Below are 17,748 nucleotides of genomic sequence, written 5' to 3'. Positions count from 1 at the left end.
TTGGGAGACATGCTGCACTAACATAGCTACAGACTGTGCTCTGGGTCCAGGCAGGTAACAAGTCCAGTGCAGAAGAAAGAGACCTCACCAACAGAGGCCAAGGCCGTGGACTTGGAGAGGCTCCAGTCTCACTCTCAGCCTCTAGTTCTTCAGAGGAAAGAACAATGGCCCGGCTGCCAAGACCAGGGTCAGGGATGCTGACTATCTCCACTGGTGGCATTAAGGGTGTGGTGTGCCTTGCTTGTTTTTTTTTTTTTTTTTTTAAAGTTGTATCTGCTATACATTGGGTAGAATCTGCAGGAAATTTCCAAGATGTATATACTAAAACTAATACCACACACAGTGAGTTTTATAAAAGATCATGACTGTTATCTTTGAACTTGCCTGTTAGAAACACGTCCTTCGTAACCCCCATTATGGAACCAGTGGTCTCAAGAAAGTCAGAAGAGTCCTGTGTTCATCCAGTGGCACTGGAGGTGTGCCATGACTACCGAACACGTCTGCCAGAGCCCAGTCACTGTATTCTTGGCTGATGGCACACGATTCTCTGACTCCAATGAGTGGGTGGCTATGGGGAATGATTAGAGCCTCCAGGGTGGCTGCTTGCTAATGAGCTGTACACGGTTTTGCAGTGACCCTGACTGTGAAGGGCACCGCTGCGAGAATGGTGTGTATGACCCGCAGCAGGATGATGGGGATGAGAGTGCAGATGAGGACAGCTGCTCTGAGCACAGCTCTAGCACCTCAACTTCCACCAACCAGAAGGAGGGCAAGTACTGTGACTGCTGCTACTGTGAGTTCTTTGGACATGGCGGGGTAAGTGCATGCTGTCAGGGTGTTATGACCTGACGGTTGTGAGACTTGGCAAGAATTGTGTGTTAGATATTTTTTTGTTATTTTGAATTGTGTGTAGGTGTGAATATCTGTATATGGGTATGTGCAAGTGCCTGTGCTGATGTCCTGGAACAGATGATTGTGACCTGGGTGCTAGGAATTAAACTTGGGTCCTCCAGAAGAGTAGTGTGTGCTCTTAACCACTGGCAATCCCCTTAATGGGTTGTTTTTGTTACTCTTGTTTTTAATAATTTATTTTTATTTTATGTACATTGGTGTTACACCTTCGATGTATAATCTGTGTGAGGGTGTCACATCTTGGAGTTCAAACAGATGTGAGCTGCCATGGAGGTGCTGGGAATTGAGCCCAGGTCTTCTGGAGAACAGTCACTGAGCCATCTCTCCAGCCCTAGTGGTTTGTTAGGATCCGACAGGTACTTCCTGGGAATAAAGAGTGCTAAGGGGGTAGAAGGAGGGTAAGAGGCTGGCGGGGTGAATATAGTCAAACTATATAAATGTTTGAGCCTTATAGGCCCTTCCAGGTATACTTACCTAAAGAAAGAAGATTTCATCACTGCGGCTTTTCTCTTACCACTGTATTGTTGTTGATGATGGTTTGTTTCTGATTTTTGAGGTATTTTCTTCATATTTTAGGCCAACCTGGAACTAGTTTTGTGGCCAGGCTGGTCTTATACTTTGTGCTCCTCAATGCTGAAATTACAGAACTGAACCACCTGCCTATTGCTGCAACTTGGTATCTGTTTATGAGATTTTTTTTTTTTTTTCGGAGCTGGGGACCGAACCCAGGACCTTGTGCTTCCTAGGCAAGCGCTCTACCACTGAGCTAAATCCCCAACCCCTGTTTATGAGATTTTAAATAGTCCATGAAGTAGGTTGTAACCTAAATCCCACCCCAGTTTGTGTGTGAACCTCTTGTTGGATGAGTGCAAAAGATACTGTGACACTACATGCTTGAACACCTCTGCAGATCAGACACTGTATTTATGCAACCCAGGGTTGTCTATGGTCCCTAGGAAGGGTAAATAAGAAGTGAAGGGGCATTGTAGGTGTTTTGTTTGCTATGTTCTATCTCCATTTCCTAAACTGCTTGCATGATTTTTAACAGTAAAGAATGTGGCAGTAGTGTTTTCCCTTTTGTTTTCCTTTTAACACTGAAAAGGAAAATAAAGGTTGCTGAAGAGAATACAGTACAAAGATTATCAACATCAAAAAGTAACTTGAGGGGCTGGGGATTTAGCTCAGTGGTAGAGCGCTTACCTAGGAAGCGCAAGGCCCTGGGTTCAGTCCCCAGCTCCAAAAAAAAAGAACCAAAAAAAAAAAAAAAAAAGTAACTTGAGAGTTAGGGATTTAACTATCTCAGTTATAGGATGTATTTGCCTAGCCAATGCAGAACCCTCGGTTTGGTCCCCAGCTCTGGTAGGGGAGATAATCGCACTGTACTAAATAAAAATAGACACATAAATATGTGTATTGCTTTTCAGCTTTAAATATCCATTTCACAAATGTGAAACCAATGAGAATTGGAAGGTAGCTTATAAATCTTATCTTTTAGGTTCTATGGTAATAATTAGACTTTGTTTTTTATCCTGTCATTAAAGTTATTTTCTTAATTTTCCTTTTACAATGTTTATTGTAAGTATATATTACATATTATAATCAGTCTGAAAGCATGTATTGTTTTAAGCATATATATTAAGTATTTAAGTAATTTTTTTGAAAAACAGGTTATTTTTAGAGAAGTGTTCTGAAATTTGTTACATTCAAAGTTGTTAAACTTGAAGCCTAATTTGTTTATATTTTTACTTTAGCCTCCAGCTGCACCAACAAGTAGAAATTATGCAGAAATGAGGGAAAAGCTTCGTTTACGGCTGACTAAGAGGAAGGAAGAACAACCCAAGAAAATGGAGCAGATCTCAGAACGGGAGGGTGTTGTTGACCATCGGAGAGTGGAGGATTTGTTACAGTTTATAAACAGCTCAGAGGCCAAGCCAGTTAGTAGTAGTCGGGCAGCCAAACGAGCGAGACACAAGCAGAGGAAGGTAAGTGACAGCCTTCCCTGCCAGGGGACATAGATACCAGGCTAGGGCTGCTTGACATGCCTGCCCTGGTACTCTGAGAATCTGTCTGTCTCAGAAGGCCTGAATTAGAAGCTGTACCCCTTTGTCTTCTCTGAGAGTATTGAATTTGTAATAGGCTTTCATGCAGCCTGCTCTTCCTAGACTCTTAGGTTTAGAAGCTAAGAGATGGCCCATAGTACCTACAAGCACCTTCCCATGTTCTTGTTCTGACCCACGGGCCCATCTACTTGAAGGACAGTTCCTAGCATCAGCATTTTACAGGGTAAGGTTAGGCAGTTGTTCTTAGTGTAAACTTCTGAGCAATTTTTACCTCCCCAGAGGCCATAACATGTCATGAAAAGTAGACATCGGGGCTGGAGAGATGGCTCAGTGGTTAAGAGCACTGACTGCTCTTCCAGAGGTCCTGAGTTCAATTCCCAGCAACCACATGGTGGCTCACAACCATCTGTAATGAGATCTGATGCCCTCTTCTGGTGTGTCTGAAGAGAGTGACAGTGTACTCACATGCATTAAATAAAGAAATCTTTAAAAAAAAAAAAGAAAAGAAAAGAAAAGTAGACATCTACTTGCTGAGGTCTGGGGCTGTGAAAGGATTTGGTCTGTGGTCTAGGATCATTATTAAAATGAAATCTTCACTTGGTGAGACTTCTTTCCATCAAGTTGGAAAGCGGAACACACTGGGGCCATTTTGCTATGTGATACTGAATATTATGAAAGATCTTTGCTCTTGTGTAGTTCAACATGTATTGAATGGAGACTTTTGTCTGCTAGCGTGGGAAGGGACTTTTAAATTTTTGGACACATTTTGTTTGTGTCTTATTTATGCAGGTCCTTGTTTCAGGTTCAGCCCTCACCTAGACAGCTAAGTTTGTCAGGAGCTCATGCAATCAGTGAGCTGATTCCTTGCCATCTATACAGAGAGATGGTCAGCTCTGTGGGTGCTGCACACACAGCACAACTGCTGATCTGACTGCTCCTGGGACCTACTTCTTGGTCAGAGGCTAACCACCTTGTTCCCAGTAAAGTAAACACGCTGTGGGAGGTAGATGAGATCTGACAGTTGTTTTGGGTGGAATAATTGCAGGTAGGTATGTTTAAGTTTTTATTTAGTTGTTACGGCCTCTTTCAAAGTTTAGTTTTTAATATATGAAAAGTTTTCAATATATGAAATTTTTAGAGTAATTTTTTTAATTACATTTATATGTGTAGGGAGGGGAGGCCATTATAATTTGTGTATATGTCAGAGGTCAATGTTTATGGGGTGGTTCTCCACTGTGTGGGTATTGGAGATCAAATTCAAGTTACCACGCGTGGTGGTAAGATGGCTGCTGAGTCACGTTTTGGAGTTCTTACCCTCGTCTAAAGCCATCTTCTCTTTTGTTGTTGGCAGCTGGAAGAGAAGGCACGCCTAGAAGCTGAGGCCAGGGCACGGGAGCATCTGCATCATCAGGAGGAGCAAAAGCAGCGGGAGGAGGAGGAGGAAGAAGAGGAGGAGGATGAGGAACAGCGTTTCAAGGAGGAATTTCAGCGGCTTCAGGAGCTTCAGAAGTTAAGAGCTGCAAAAAAGAAGAAAAAGGATCGGCCAAGTAAAGACTGTTCCAAGTTGGACATGCTTGCTAGAAATTTCCAGGCAGCAACAGAGCCTATCTCTAACTCTGAAAACATCCACAATGGCTCATTAGAACAAACCGAAGAACCAGAAACCTCATCTCACTCCCCTTCCAGACACATGAACCACTCAGAGCCCAGGCCAGGCCCTGGAGCCAATGGGGATGCTACAGACCCTGTGGACCCCAGAGACTCCAAGCTTCTGCTACCCAAGGAAGTCAATGGGAAGCAGCACGAGCCTCTTGCATTTCTCTTGGACATGATGCATCATCACAAAGAGGGAAATAGCAAGCAGAAGTTAAAGCAAACCAGCAAGGCCAGCAGTGAGCCAGCCAGGAAGCCCACAGAACCTCCTAAAACCACAGAGGTACAGCTCAAACCCCGGGCCCAGCCAGAGTTGAAGCCTAAAGTAGTTGACCTTGCTCTCCTCACAGAGCAGAAGAGGGAGGAGAGGAAAACCAACAGCAACAACAACAACAAAAAGCAGCTGAGCCACATCAAAGAGGAGAAGCTGAGCACTGTCACTCCTGAGCCACCCTCCCCCAGCCAGCACCTGCAGAATGGCAGGCTGATTCTGGCCAGTTCTCCTCAGCCCAAAGGCAAGAATAAGAAAAATAAAAAGAAGAAAGGAGACAGAACCAGCAGTTCAATTGGTAAATAAAGATCACAAGGGAACTGTTCCCAACCTTGGCTGGTGGTGGTCTGTGTGTGTGAGCTCTCTACAGGCCCCTGCAGGTGGGATGTTGCTCATCTGACTTTTCCAACAATAATAATACTTGTAGCTGCTATATTATTATTTTAAAATAATTTTATACATATAAAGTGCACAATATTTATTTATTCTTTTTTTTTTTTTTTTTTTTTTTTGATTTGTGGTTAGTTGAAAACACAGGTACAGAACTGGAGAGTAAGGAAGGTGGCCACTGTAACATCCCTCGTATCCTGGGTCATCTTTGGGTGAGGCTATGTCCACCTGTTCCTAATACAGTTGTGTTGATGCTTCCAGTCTTATAGTAAATTTTGATGTCTATGTCACGGAGAGTTCCTGTGATATTCCACCGCATGACGTGTTCTCAGACATCTTTGATTAGTAAGAACTTGTTCTCATAGTGACTTACACAGGTTTAGTACATTCTTGAAGTAGTTGCAGAGTGTTTTGTTCTACACTCTGGAGAACTTCCTGTTTTGTACATAAAAGTGACATGCTGCTTACTGGCTTGCTCCTCATGGCTTCCTGCACTTGCTTTCTTATAGCACCCAGGAGCACCATCCCAAAGGTGGCACTATCCATGCAGTGAGCTTGGCCCTTACACAACAGTCGTCAGTCAAGAGAATTGCACCACAGGCATCCATAGGCAGGCCAGGCTGACAGGATCATTTCCTCACTGAGATTCTCTCTAGCAAAAATGACTCTGTATCAAGCTGGTAAACAACTGTCCAATACAGCCTTTTTCTTGTTTTGTGTGCTTGTTTTTGTTTTTAACTAGAATTTTGTTATTTGGTTTTTAAGAAATTTTTACAAATTAGTGATATGAGTTTTTCACCTCTCTTCGGTGCTGCCAAATTCTTCTCCTGGTTCCAAAGTTTCCTGTGGACTTGGTTTACTGAATTGTTCAGCCATTTGGAAGTTTTCCTGTTTGCTTTCATGCAGTCATTTTACCAGTCGTACATTGTAAGTCTTCCGTTGTAAACTGCCTTTGGAGTTTGATCATTGTTAGCCTTATCTGACACCAGGGTTAGGGAGGAATACAAAGTTTTCCTCTAGTGTTTGTGTGGTTTCTTCTTCCTCCCCTCATGTAGATCTTAAACATGTTTGGGTTTATTCTTAGGTATGAGGGTGAAGTATGGGTTTATTTTTCTCTTTTCCCAAATGGTGGCATCTCTTGCTGTGCTTGGTTTACAGTGCTGCTCCTCTGAGGCAGGTCTTCGTGTGTCCTGGGCTGTGTCTGGGCCTTGTGTCCTTTTCTGTTCCCTGCTCTGAACTGTTATTTTGAAGTCTCTGTGTTTTACAGGTTTTATGGGTGTTTCTCTCACCTCTTAGTTGTTCTTAGTGTTTTGCTGCTCTTCTGTGTGACTTGTAGTGCGTTGAGATGTAGGCTACGGTAGGGTATCTGTGAAGTGTGCACTATATTTTGAGACTAGTTTTAAAATGGATGAAGTATTTCAGTGTATTTAGGTTCCAGTACTGAAGTTGAAGCCCAAGACCTATGCATCTCAGAAAAGCACTGCATCCCTGAGCTTTGTCCTTTACCACAATGCATTTTATATTTACATGTTGAGATGCTATTTTGATTAAATATAATGTTTTGTTTTTAAATTTTAAAATCTTACTCTTAAAAATATGTAACTCAAATCTCATTCATTCCTGTTAGACAACACAGCCTCACTAGTTGGTTATATGAAACTTTTTTTGGTGCTAATTTCCTATCTTTTATTTTACTAAATTGCTTCGCTGTTCAAATCTTGTCAGTCAGTGGAGTTTACTGGAGAAGTTATGTCATGTGTCTGTAGACGGGTGACTGATGTGCTGTGTGTGTGTGTGTGTGTGTGTGTGTGTGTGTGTGTGTGTGTGTGTGTGTGTGTGTGTCTCATGTTGCTGCTGTTTGGTTTTTGTTGGTTGTGACAGGCCTCCAAGGTTTTGGATGTGCGCTACCATTCCCATTTCATGCAGTAGTAGGGATTGAACCTGAGTGGCAAGTCCTCTACCAACTAGCTATTACCAGCCCTACCCCTCCACTTGTTTTTGATTTGTTTGATTTTGTTTCTGGAGTTTTGTTTGTTTATTTTCAAGACAGTGTTTCTTTGTGTAGCCCTGGCTATCCTAGAACTCACCCTGTAGACCAGGCTGACCTTAAACTCAGAAATACCTCTGCCTCCCAAGTACTGGGACTAAAGGTGTATGTCATCCTACCTGGCTTATAAATTTCTTTTGTTATTGTTATATCTTTATCTGATCTTGGTATCAATGTGAAACTAGACTCAGAAGTGTCTAAAAGCCTTCTTTTTCTATTTTATGGAATAATTAAAATAGTACTGGCATTAGTTCTTTGAAATCTAGATAGAATTCTGTATGAATCCATCTATTTCTGGGATCTTTGTAATGTGAGAAACTTTATTACTGTTTCAATCCTGTGGTTGGTTTTAGATATGTTTGAATTATTTCTTCAGTCTTGGCATATTTTATATATATCTAGGAATCCATTCATTCTTTTGCATTTTCCAATTTAGTGGAATGTGTTCCTAATTTTTTTCCGAATTTCAGCCGAGTAGTGGTAGTGTGGGCTCATGTCTTTAATCCCAGCACTCAGGAGGCAGAGGTAACTTGGTCTATAAAATGAGTTCTGGGACAGCTAGGACTACACAGAGAAACCCTGTTTGTTGTGGGGGCTCTGCATTCCATTCATTTCTTTTTTCTTTTTTTTTTTTTTTTTTTTTTGTTCTTTTTTTTCAGAGCTGGGGACCGAACCCAGGGCCTTGTGCTTCCTAGGCAAGTGCTCTACCACTGAGCTAAATCCCCAACCCCCATTCCATTCATTTCTGTTACATAGTGTTATCTTCCCTTTTACCTCTACATTTTACTAATTTGTGTCTTTTTTCTCTAGCTGTCCTCAGATTTGCCTGCCTCTGCCTCCCCTCCTGAGTGCTTGGATTAAAGTCTTATGTGACCATGCCTAGCTTGATTGTAATTTTTTGTGTAACTCCAGAAGAATGGAGTTACACATGGGTACTGGGAATCAAACCTGGGTCCTCTGGAAGAATAGCCAGTGCTTCTAACCACTAAGCTATCTCGCCAGCCTTTGAGTTTTGGGCGTCTTGGGGGGTTGGGTGGGGTTGGGGTGTTGTCTGTTTTTGAGACAAGGTTTCATGTAGTTCTGGCTACCCTGGAATTCACTGTGTAGACCAAGCTGGCCTCAAACTCATAGAGATCCACCTGCCTCTGCTTCCCTAGCACTGGGACTACAGGTGTGCACAGACCCACACACAGACTCTCACCCAAGGCTTCCACAGTTGTTTTCTCTTAGTGAATCATATTCTGCCAGAAATGGTTGTAGTGTTTCCCTGTTGACTGAGATGCTGTTCCACCTAGTGCTAGGATGGGAGCCAGTGAGTCTTGACATCCTTGAGTGTCGTTATGAGGACTAGGTATTGAGTTTTATCAAGGTGGGTTGTTTTTCTTTTGTTTGTTTTGTTTGTTTGTTTTGCACCTACAGAGCGAATTATGATTTTCTCCTCAAGACTATTTCCTAAGATTAAACCAACCTTAAAATTCCTGTAATAATTACCATTTGCCTTGTGGTAATTATATTCTTTGGCTGAGGTTCTGTTTGTTGTTACTTTATTGTCTTGATATTCATACTTCATACATTTGTAACTTTCCTTTTTGTCACTGTTTTTACTTTGCTTTATTTGCACAGAGCAGAATTGGATTTCAATCAATAATCTTCATAAAAGGAATTAGAGAGCATTTTCAGTCCTGGAACAGCTTGAGGCTGTCTTGGAACTGTCAGAGCTTTAGAAGTTTGATAGCATTCTGTCTGTTTCCATAGAAATCCTCTCATATTTCTTCAGGTAATGAGGTTAATTTTGGAAGATGACTTTTCTTTAGTAAGTTTTCCTTTTCAACTAACATTCCAAATCTTGTCTAAATTGTTCTGTGCTTGCTCAGAGCTTGCTTTTTGAGCAGGCCCGCCCTGTATCGACAAGACTGAATTTGCATTCCAGCTCTGTGGTCCTGACATGTGACCTGTCACCTACATGTATTTTCTCTTTGCCATTTCTCACTCTGTGTTTTGATTTTGCTTAAGTTAATAATCTGAACCCTTTGTTAGGTTTTGTTGTTGTTGATTAACTCAGGTTTTCCCTTTTTTCCTTTTTAGTTTTCTGCTCTTACCTGTATTTCTTTCATGTGATTTTTCTATTTTGTTGTTTGTTACCTTGATGTTCATTGTCTAACTTATTTTTAAGATGTATTTATTTATTATATATAAGTACACTGTAGCTGTCTTCAGACACACCAGAAGAGGGCATCAGATCCCATTACAGATGGTTGTGAGCCACCATGTGGTTGCTGGGAATTGAACTCCGGACCTCTGGAAGAGCATTCAGTGCTCTTAACCACTGAGCCATCATCTAGCTTTTTAGTTTAGAATTTAGTTTGGGGCCACTGAAGGCATAAACCACGTGCATCTTTGTGAGTTCATGAATAGCCAGGGATATGTGGAAGGACTGTCTTTTTTTTTTTTAAAGTAAGAAAAGAAGAAATTTCATTTGTTTTCATTCCTCTTCTGCCTTTATTGATAAAAGTGTTTGATAGTTGGCATTTTCCACTAATTGCTATCATTACTTTAATTGTATCCCAAAGAATTTTTTGAGACATCTTACCAAGGAACTCAAGCTTGCTGCACACCTAGTGTGTTACCCAGCTGGCTTCTAGCTCTGTTGCCACCTCCTCCTGAGTTCTGGATCACATGCTAGTGTCACCTCATTTGGCACTGTGGTCTGTCTGACAGGTGATTTTTCAGCTAGGTTGTTTAGAAATGTAGTTTCCGTGTTGTTGGCTTCGTATGGTTTTCCTTGTACCAGGTAGCATCTTTGCAGCCTTATATTCTAGGTGGGGAGGCTCGTTGCTTTCCTAGTTGTTTTACCCCCACCACCACCACCCTTGCTCTCCCGTCCTGGTTAGAGTGTTTGGACATTTCTTTCTCTGGAAATGTTCAGAGCTCTCCACTTACAACCTAACAGATAGCTTTCTACTATTAGAACAGAATGCTTGAAATGATTGACTGCTAAAGAGGGAAGGCTTACTTTGCTCTCTGTTCTTTAGATGTTAGCCTCTAGTCAGCCCAGTTGCTTTGGGGCTTGTGGCAAAGCAGCACATAATAGCAGAAGAAATCAGTTCAACTTAAAATGGCTGGTAGGCAGAGAGATGCGGGCGGGAGTAAAGCACCACTATTCCTTCAGAATTGTCCCCTGACTTAAGTTCCTCCCCGTAGTCCCCACTTCCATAGTTTTCATTACCAGTAGCCCCTTCCTTGGCCTTTGTGGGACCCCTGCAGTCCTAACTGTTGTGAATGTCTCCTATGAACTTAAGTTACAGGTGTATTTCTGCCTTATGTTATTGGTGATATATAAATTACTTTATCGAAAGTACCCTGTCACTAAGATGCATCTCCACTTTTTTGGGGGGTGGTGTGGGATGGATAAAAACGTTGTCCAGGCTGGTGTCAAACTTGCAGTCCTCTTGCTGTAACCTCCTGAGTAACTAGAATTAAAGGATCCACTACTGTAGAGCTCCAAAGTCGGCCCTGTCAGGGCTGGGAGTCAGAGGAGGAAAGAGAGGTTTTCTTTGGTGAGTTAAAGCCATTCCCATTGTTATAATAACTTTATAGTTAGCCTCAATGTTACCACTATCTTGTAATTACTTTGAGTGTCTTATATGTATTGTTTTTTTTTTTCCTCTGTGGTATTTTCTTCAACACTTTTATTTCTTTTTTTTTTTTTTTTCTTTTTTTTCGGAGCTGGGGACTGAACCCAGGGCCTTGCGCTTGCTAGGCAAGCGCTCTACCACTGAGCTAAATCCCCAACCCCAACACTTTTATTTCTAAACATATTTGGTACTTAGGAAAAAATCTTTTTTCTGTTGCTATAGCAAAACACCTGGGACAGGGTCATTTGTTGAAAAAAAAGAGGTTTAGTTTCACTCACAGTTCTAGAAGCTGAGGAGTGCAAGATCCAACATGTTTATGTATTGTGGCCTTGTGCTACCTCCAGGTAGAGCAGAAAAGTCCCAAGAAATGCAGGTGTTCTGAGGAAGTTGAAGTAATGGCCCACTTTAGAACATACACTTTTTTTTTGTTTTCTTTGTTTTGTTTGTTTGTTTTGATATGTGCGTGTGTGTCTGTCTGTCTGTCTCTGTCTGCTGGTGTCAGCAGAGGCCAAAAGAGAGTGCGTTGGATCGCCTGAAGCTAGAGTTACAGGCAGCCGTGTGCTGCTACACATGGATGGGGATTTGAACTGACATCTCCTGGAAAGGCAACAAAAGCCATCTCCAGCCCCTAGAACAGGCACTCTACATACATAATCTGGGGCCTTTAAAGAAGAGCTGGCTCCTGCGAGTCATTCCTGAGGCTCTGCCCTTTGGGCCCCACATTCTAGCATTTAAATAAGGAGTTAAGCCGCAGTGTGCTTTTGTGGGGTCAAACTATATCCCAACTGTGTTAAATTTCTACTTACTTAGTAGTTAGACTTACTACTTCAGTGCCTCGGTGCCTATTTCCTGATATCCCCTCTCACATCCTGCCTTATTTTCCTTTAAGGGACTCACTGTACCTCCTCCTTCCTCTGTAGCTGACAGCCAATTCTGCTCTTTCTACTTTGCTATTCCAGTTCCTTCTCTTCATTTTGCTCATTTCTCATTGATTCTGCTTTTTCTGAATACAACATCTTTGGTTAATGCTTGGGACAGGCCCTGGTCCTTAGATAAGTGTTACACAGCCTCAACATGTCTCCTCTCATCACTACATTCTTACTCATTGGCAGTGAATGTATTGGCTCCCGTAGATTTAAAATTCTTAAGTCACATTTGCATTTTAATATGCTGTGGAAAAACTGGTCTTAGTACCAAATATGGCTTATATTAAAGTTTTATAAATGCTCACTTATTTTATATTTTTGAGATAGGGTCTCATGTAGACCAAGCAGACCTCCAACTTTCTCTGTATCTCACAATGACTTTGAGCTTCTCATCCTTCTGCCTACACCTCCTAAGTCCTGGGATTACAGGGAAGTACCACCATGTGCAGCTTCTGTGTGTGCTGGTAATTGAACCCAGCGTTTATTGAATACTGGGAAAGCACTCCACGAAACTAAACTAGAAAAGGAAACTAGGAAAGTGTGTGGTAGACACTGTAGTATTACTACCTGGACTGGTGTCTCAGTGTATGTGTGCAGTTATGACTGCCGCTGCTCTGAGACTGAAACGACTGCTGAGCTTTACTTTTCACACGCCTGCAGTCATGATCTTGCCTTCCCCTGAGAGGGCCAGATCTGTTAACTCTTCACGGGGTGGGTGTGTGTGCATGTGCGTGTGTGTGTGTGTACGTGTCCTTTATTATTCCTTCTACATTCACTTATTTGTTGTGTGGGGTACATATGCATGCTACAGTGCAGGAGTGGTTCAGTAGGTAATTCACAGGACTTGGTTCACTCCTACACCATGTGTTGTGGAACTCCAACTGAACTAGTCAGAGCTTGGCCCTGTTTTGTTTTGTCTTTCTTTCTTCCCCTCCTCCTCAAGATAGGTTTTGTGTAACCCAGACTGTAATGGCTAGAGTAACAGGCATACCATCTTCTTTCCTTGCTTTTTTTTTTTTTCTTAAAAGATTTATTTATTAAGCACACTGTCGCTGTCTTCAGACACACCAGAAGATGGCATCAGATCTCATTACAGATGGTTGTGAGCCACCATGTGGTTGCTGGGAATTGAACTCAGGACCTCTGGAAGAGCAGTCAGTGCTCTTAACCGCTGAGCCATCTCTCCAGCCCTTTTCTTTGCTTTTTATTTCTACTACTTGAATCTTCAAATGTGGGGTCTGGTCTGGAGTGCAGCCCTGTGCAGGTATATAAAGCCTAATGTGACTCATTGGCTATCTTTCCTCTGAATCTTGTCTTTTCTTCCTTCTGAGTTTAGGAACCCAGAGGCTCTCTCCTGGGCTTTGTTACTTTTCAGAACAGACTGTGGTACTCTTGTCATGTGAGTTGCCACAACGGCAGCTGCTGTTATGCAAGTGAGATGTGCCCTAATTATGCCACTGTGGAAATACCCCATGGTAGAACTAGGCTGGTGGTTATTTGAGAGACTAAGGTTTGTTTTTTAACAAAGAAGTGTGAGCTCCCTCTGCCTTTACATTGTCATTGATATTGCACGCTTGGAGCCAGGCTTGGGGAAGAGGCTCAGTGTCCGTCAGATGCCGCATGACAGAGAAGAAAAGTTGAAATTATCAAACTGGGCTGAGATTCTGGGATGTAGAATGTCCCTCAGCCAATGACTCGTTGGTGCCTGGAAAGTTACGCAGGACTACACTTCCGATGTGGGAAGGCTTGAGTTCTGAGTTGAGCTTCTCTCCAGCAGGTTTTGTTGCTGGGACCTTGAAGTAGTAATGGCTTTGTTTGAGCACATGAGTGAGTAGCTCTAGGTGGTCACAAGCAGTCTGCTCTCCTGAACTTTTGCAGAGTCTTGTCTATCTCTTTATTCTGGTGAGATGGCCACTCTGGTAATGTGAGATATCTCCTTTCCTTCACTTTACAGATGATGTTTTTCTGCCTAAAGACATCGACCTGGACAATGTGGATATGGATGAGACCGAGCGGGAGGTGGAGTATTTCAAAAGGTAACATGAGGCCTGCTTGTCAGGACTTCCTGTCTGCCAAGCTTATCTGGTTTGCCTATTCTCGTGATCCTCCTGTGACATTTCTGTCACCCTATATGATCCACCCTGTCCCACGTCATGCCACCCATATCCCTGCCCTCGTGTACACAGTTCATCTTCACTCACTTCTTTCAGTGTCCATGTGCTCAAAGAGCAGTTGAAAGTGGTGATTCTCCTGGTGGGCCTGAATCAGCAGCCTCTCAAGATCTGCTTCTTCTGTTTCTAGCCACCTGTGTTCTTGGTAGCCTAGCAGATGACTTTCGTGCACATGGGGGATTTTGAGAAGTTGCGTAGCCTTCTTTTTTTTTTTTTTTGGTTCTTTTTTTCGGAGCTGGGGACCGAACCCAGGGCCTTGCGCTTCCTAGGCAAGCGCTCTACCACTGAGCTAAATCCCCAACCCCTTGCGTAGCCTTCTTTAAGGAGAAAAGTAACATTGAACACAGAGCAGCTTTTTGGTGGCAAACTTGGTTGGGATCGTATTCAAGGATCTTTGTTTACTTTATGAATTATGGCAGCAAAAGATTTTAAGCAGCATATTTCATCATATACTTGTAATCCTTAGTAGCTGGGGAGCTGAGGCAAGATTACAAGTTCCAGAAAATATAACCTTTGTCTCAGCCACATGAAGACCAAAGGACACATTATGTTTTGGGTGTTTTGTTTTGTTTTTCATATTTGTCTTTATGTATGTTTAAGCACTATTTGTGTGTAGTGCCCAAAAAGGCCAGGAGAAGGTGTTGAATCCCCTGGAATTGGAGTTACAGACAGGTGTTTGTTTGTTTTCCCACATGGGTGCTAGGACTCAAACTCTGATCCTCTAGAAGAATAGTCAATGATGTTAACCATTGAGCCATCTTCCAGGCCATGAAGGGCACAATGTGTAAGAAAAGACAAAAGTATTCATTCTCTATTAGAGACCTGCAGGGCATGTACAAATGGTTAGACATGGAAAACTCTCGAAGCCCAAGAAGAAACCAAAGGAAGGATGAAGTGAAATGGTTAATGTTTGTATATGCTTAAGTACATTTATATAGACTCCAAAAGAGATGTAAGTAAACTAATTGAATTTTCAGTGTTTGGTTTGTTTTTAAAGACAGGGTCTCATGTAACCCAGGGTGACCTTAGACTCACTGTATAGCCTCCTGCTTCTACTTTCTTAATGTTACTTTATTAATGATTATAGGCATATATCACCATATCACACTTAAATTATTAAAGCATCTGCCCAAGATTGTTGTATAGGAAGTCAGTGCACTGGGTTCTGCTTTGATGTCATAGACTGTCAGGAGTTTCATTTCAGCATTCTGAAATGTTCATCTGTAGCTCCCACGCTGCCCTGGCATCTGTTTCCAGGTACTTGTGACCAGGAATGCAGGGTGGTATGGGACAGGCGAACAGACAAATAGCCTACTGCAAAGCTGCTTCCCAGCCCCATGTTGAGGCATGATCTTACTAAGTTACTCAGGCAGACCTTGGTCTCATGATCTTCCTGCCTCAGCCTTCTGCATGCTTTAATTCATAGATACTTAGCCACCAGTCCCATACCAGCCTACATTCCTGGCCACAAATACCTGGGAATAGATGTCCAGACAGCAAGGAACTTAGTCCAAGGCTAAAGCCGAGCATTGTAATTCATTTCTGTAGCTCCAGCTATCTGGAAAGCTGAGGTAGGTGATAACAAATTCGAGGCTAGCTGTGATTACAGAGAGAAAAATTTTCTCCAAAAAAATAGAAGTAGGGGCTAGAGGAATGGCTCGTCAGTGTAGAGCTCAAAGGCACAGGTATCATGTCAGTATCTCATAACTGTCTGTAACTATAGACCCAGTGGTCTAATGTCCTCTTCTTAGCTCTTTGGGCACCTGTACTCACATGAATATACCCTGACACAGACACACAGACCTATATATAAGTAAAAAGAAATAGATCAGGGGTTGAGGATTTAGCTCAGTGGTAGAGCGCTTGCCTAGCAAGCGCAAGGCCCTGGATTCTGTCCTCAGCTCCAGAAAAAAAAAAGAAAGAAAGAAATAGATCTTTGAGTAAAAGACAAATGGGTCTAGAGAGATGGCTCAACAATCCAAAAAGGATCAAGTGATTGTTTTCCAGGGGACTGCGTTTCCAATTTTCTACATCCATAAGGTACTGCTCAAAATGTCCTATAACTACAACTCTAGGAGATTCAACTCCTGTGGCCTCCACAGACACACATAGTTGTAAATAATAAAAATAAATCTTTTATAAAAGAAGGAAGATGGTAAACACCATCATATGTCAGTAACCATAAATAAAAAGAAAAATTGTACCCAGATGCAGTATCTTAAATTTGTATTCCCAGCACTCAGGAGGCTAAAGTAAGGATCACTGTGAGTTCAAGACCAACCTGGGCTACATAGTGACTTGCAGGTCAGCCTAGGCTAGCATGAGACCTTGCCTTAAAACAAAATTCTAAGGGGTTGGGGATTTAGCTCAGTGGTAGAGCGCTTGCCTAGCAAGCCCAAGGCCTTGAGTTCAGTCCTCACCTCCGGGGGGGGGGGGGGGAGTGTGTGTGGGGGCGGCGGATCTAGTCAAAATAAATTGGAACACATTATATAGATCAAAAGAAGTATCTGTTAGAGAGGTGGTTCTTAACTTCCCTAATGCTATGATTCTTTAATACAGTTCCTCATGTTGTGGTGACCCCCAACCATAAAATTATTTTTGTTGCTACTCCATAACTAATTTTGCCACTGTTATAGATAGTAATGTATAGCTGATATTCAGGATATCTAATATGTGATCCCCTGTGAAGGGTCATTTGACCCCTTTAAAGGGGTCATAATCTAGAGGTTGAGAACCACTGTATTAGATATTAAAATGTTTGAATGTACATATATATGTGCATGCTATTTATAATGCTATACTTGAAATAGCCAGCCATGGTGGTGTACACCTGGAATTTGAATTCAAGACCAGCCTGATGTACAAAGCAAAATTGTTTTTAAAAAGCTACAAAAGAAAAACAGAAATGATAGACAAGCAAAAAGGACTACAGAATTTCTGAGAGTAGTGGCACATGACTTTTTAATCCCTTTTTAATTCAGGAGGCAGGGGCAAGTAGATCTCAAGTGACTTCGATACCAACCAAGACAAATGTTTATGAGACAGTATTCACCATAAACAAAACAAAAAACTAAATGGAAGGTGAGAATTGACCAGGGAAGAAACAAGCAATTGGTAAACTGGTGCACTCTAAAGAGTGCGAGCGCGATGGCTGTTGTTAGTTGTCAGCTTGACTACCAGTTGTAGTTGATGTGGAGTTAACTACAACCCCAGTGTGTGTATACAGCTTCGAGAGGTCGTTTTCTTAATTAAAGTATTTAAAGTGGAAAGATCCTCCTTTCATCTGCCCATACCTTCTGGTGGCAGCCTATATAAAGGTCATAGAAGAAGGAAGCTCTCCCTTTGTCTGTTTGCCCTCACTCTCACTGTCAGGTCCGTTCCTTCCCTGTCATTAGAGCCCCTAGAAGGAAAAACCAGCTGAGATGCCCAGCCTTGTGGACAGAACTGGATTCTTGAACTTTGCTTGGACTTCACATTGGTAGACAGCCACTGTTGAACTAGCTGGACCACAGCCTGCAAGTCATTCTAATAACGTGCGTGCACACACACCCTTGTGTTCCTCTAGGGGACCTGGACTAACAGAAAGAGATAGGACAAAAATAGATTTTGTATTCCCTACCTGGGAAAGGAAAAATGTATAAAATAGAGGTACTGTGCCTTTCCAGATTACTCAGCCTCAAGCT

At 42.2% G+C, this 17,748-nt stretch overlaps 1 protein-coding gene across 4 annotated transcripts in view; it reads left to right on the top strand.

Moving 5' to 3' along the window:
- Fam193a (family with sequence similarity 193, member A) overlaps positions 1-17,748 on the top strand; it is a 126,345-nt gene that overhangs the window by 101,856 nt on the left and 6,741 nt on the right. For 3 of the 4 annotated variants that reach the window (XM_063273154.1, NM_001427458.1, XM_223536.10), the window contains 4 exons: positions 633-816; positions 2,664-2,894; positions 4,324-5,194; positions 13,849-13,930. In XM_063273154.1, the coding sequence (XP_063129224.1) occupies positions 633-816; positions 2,664-2,894; positions 4,324-5,194; positions 13,849-13,930 (1,368 nt within the window). Of the gene's footprint in view, positions 1-50; positions 226-632; positions 817-2,663; positions 2,895-4,323; positions 5,195-13,848; positions 13,931-17,748 lie in introns of those variants that run through there. The other variant, XM_039092826.2, reaches the window with a different exon arrangement.

This window comes from Rattus norvegicus, chromosome 14, assembly GCF_036323735.1.
Source record: "Rattus norvegicus strain BN/NHsdMcwi chromosome 14, GRCr8, whole genome shotgun sequence".
Taxonomy (NCBI): domain Eukaryota; kingdom Metazoa; phylum Chordata; class Mammalia; order Rodentia; family Muridae; genus Rattus; species Rattus norvegicus.
This window is presented reverse-complemented; position numbering and strand designations above follow the sequence as displayed.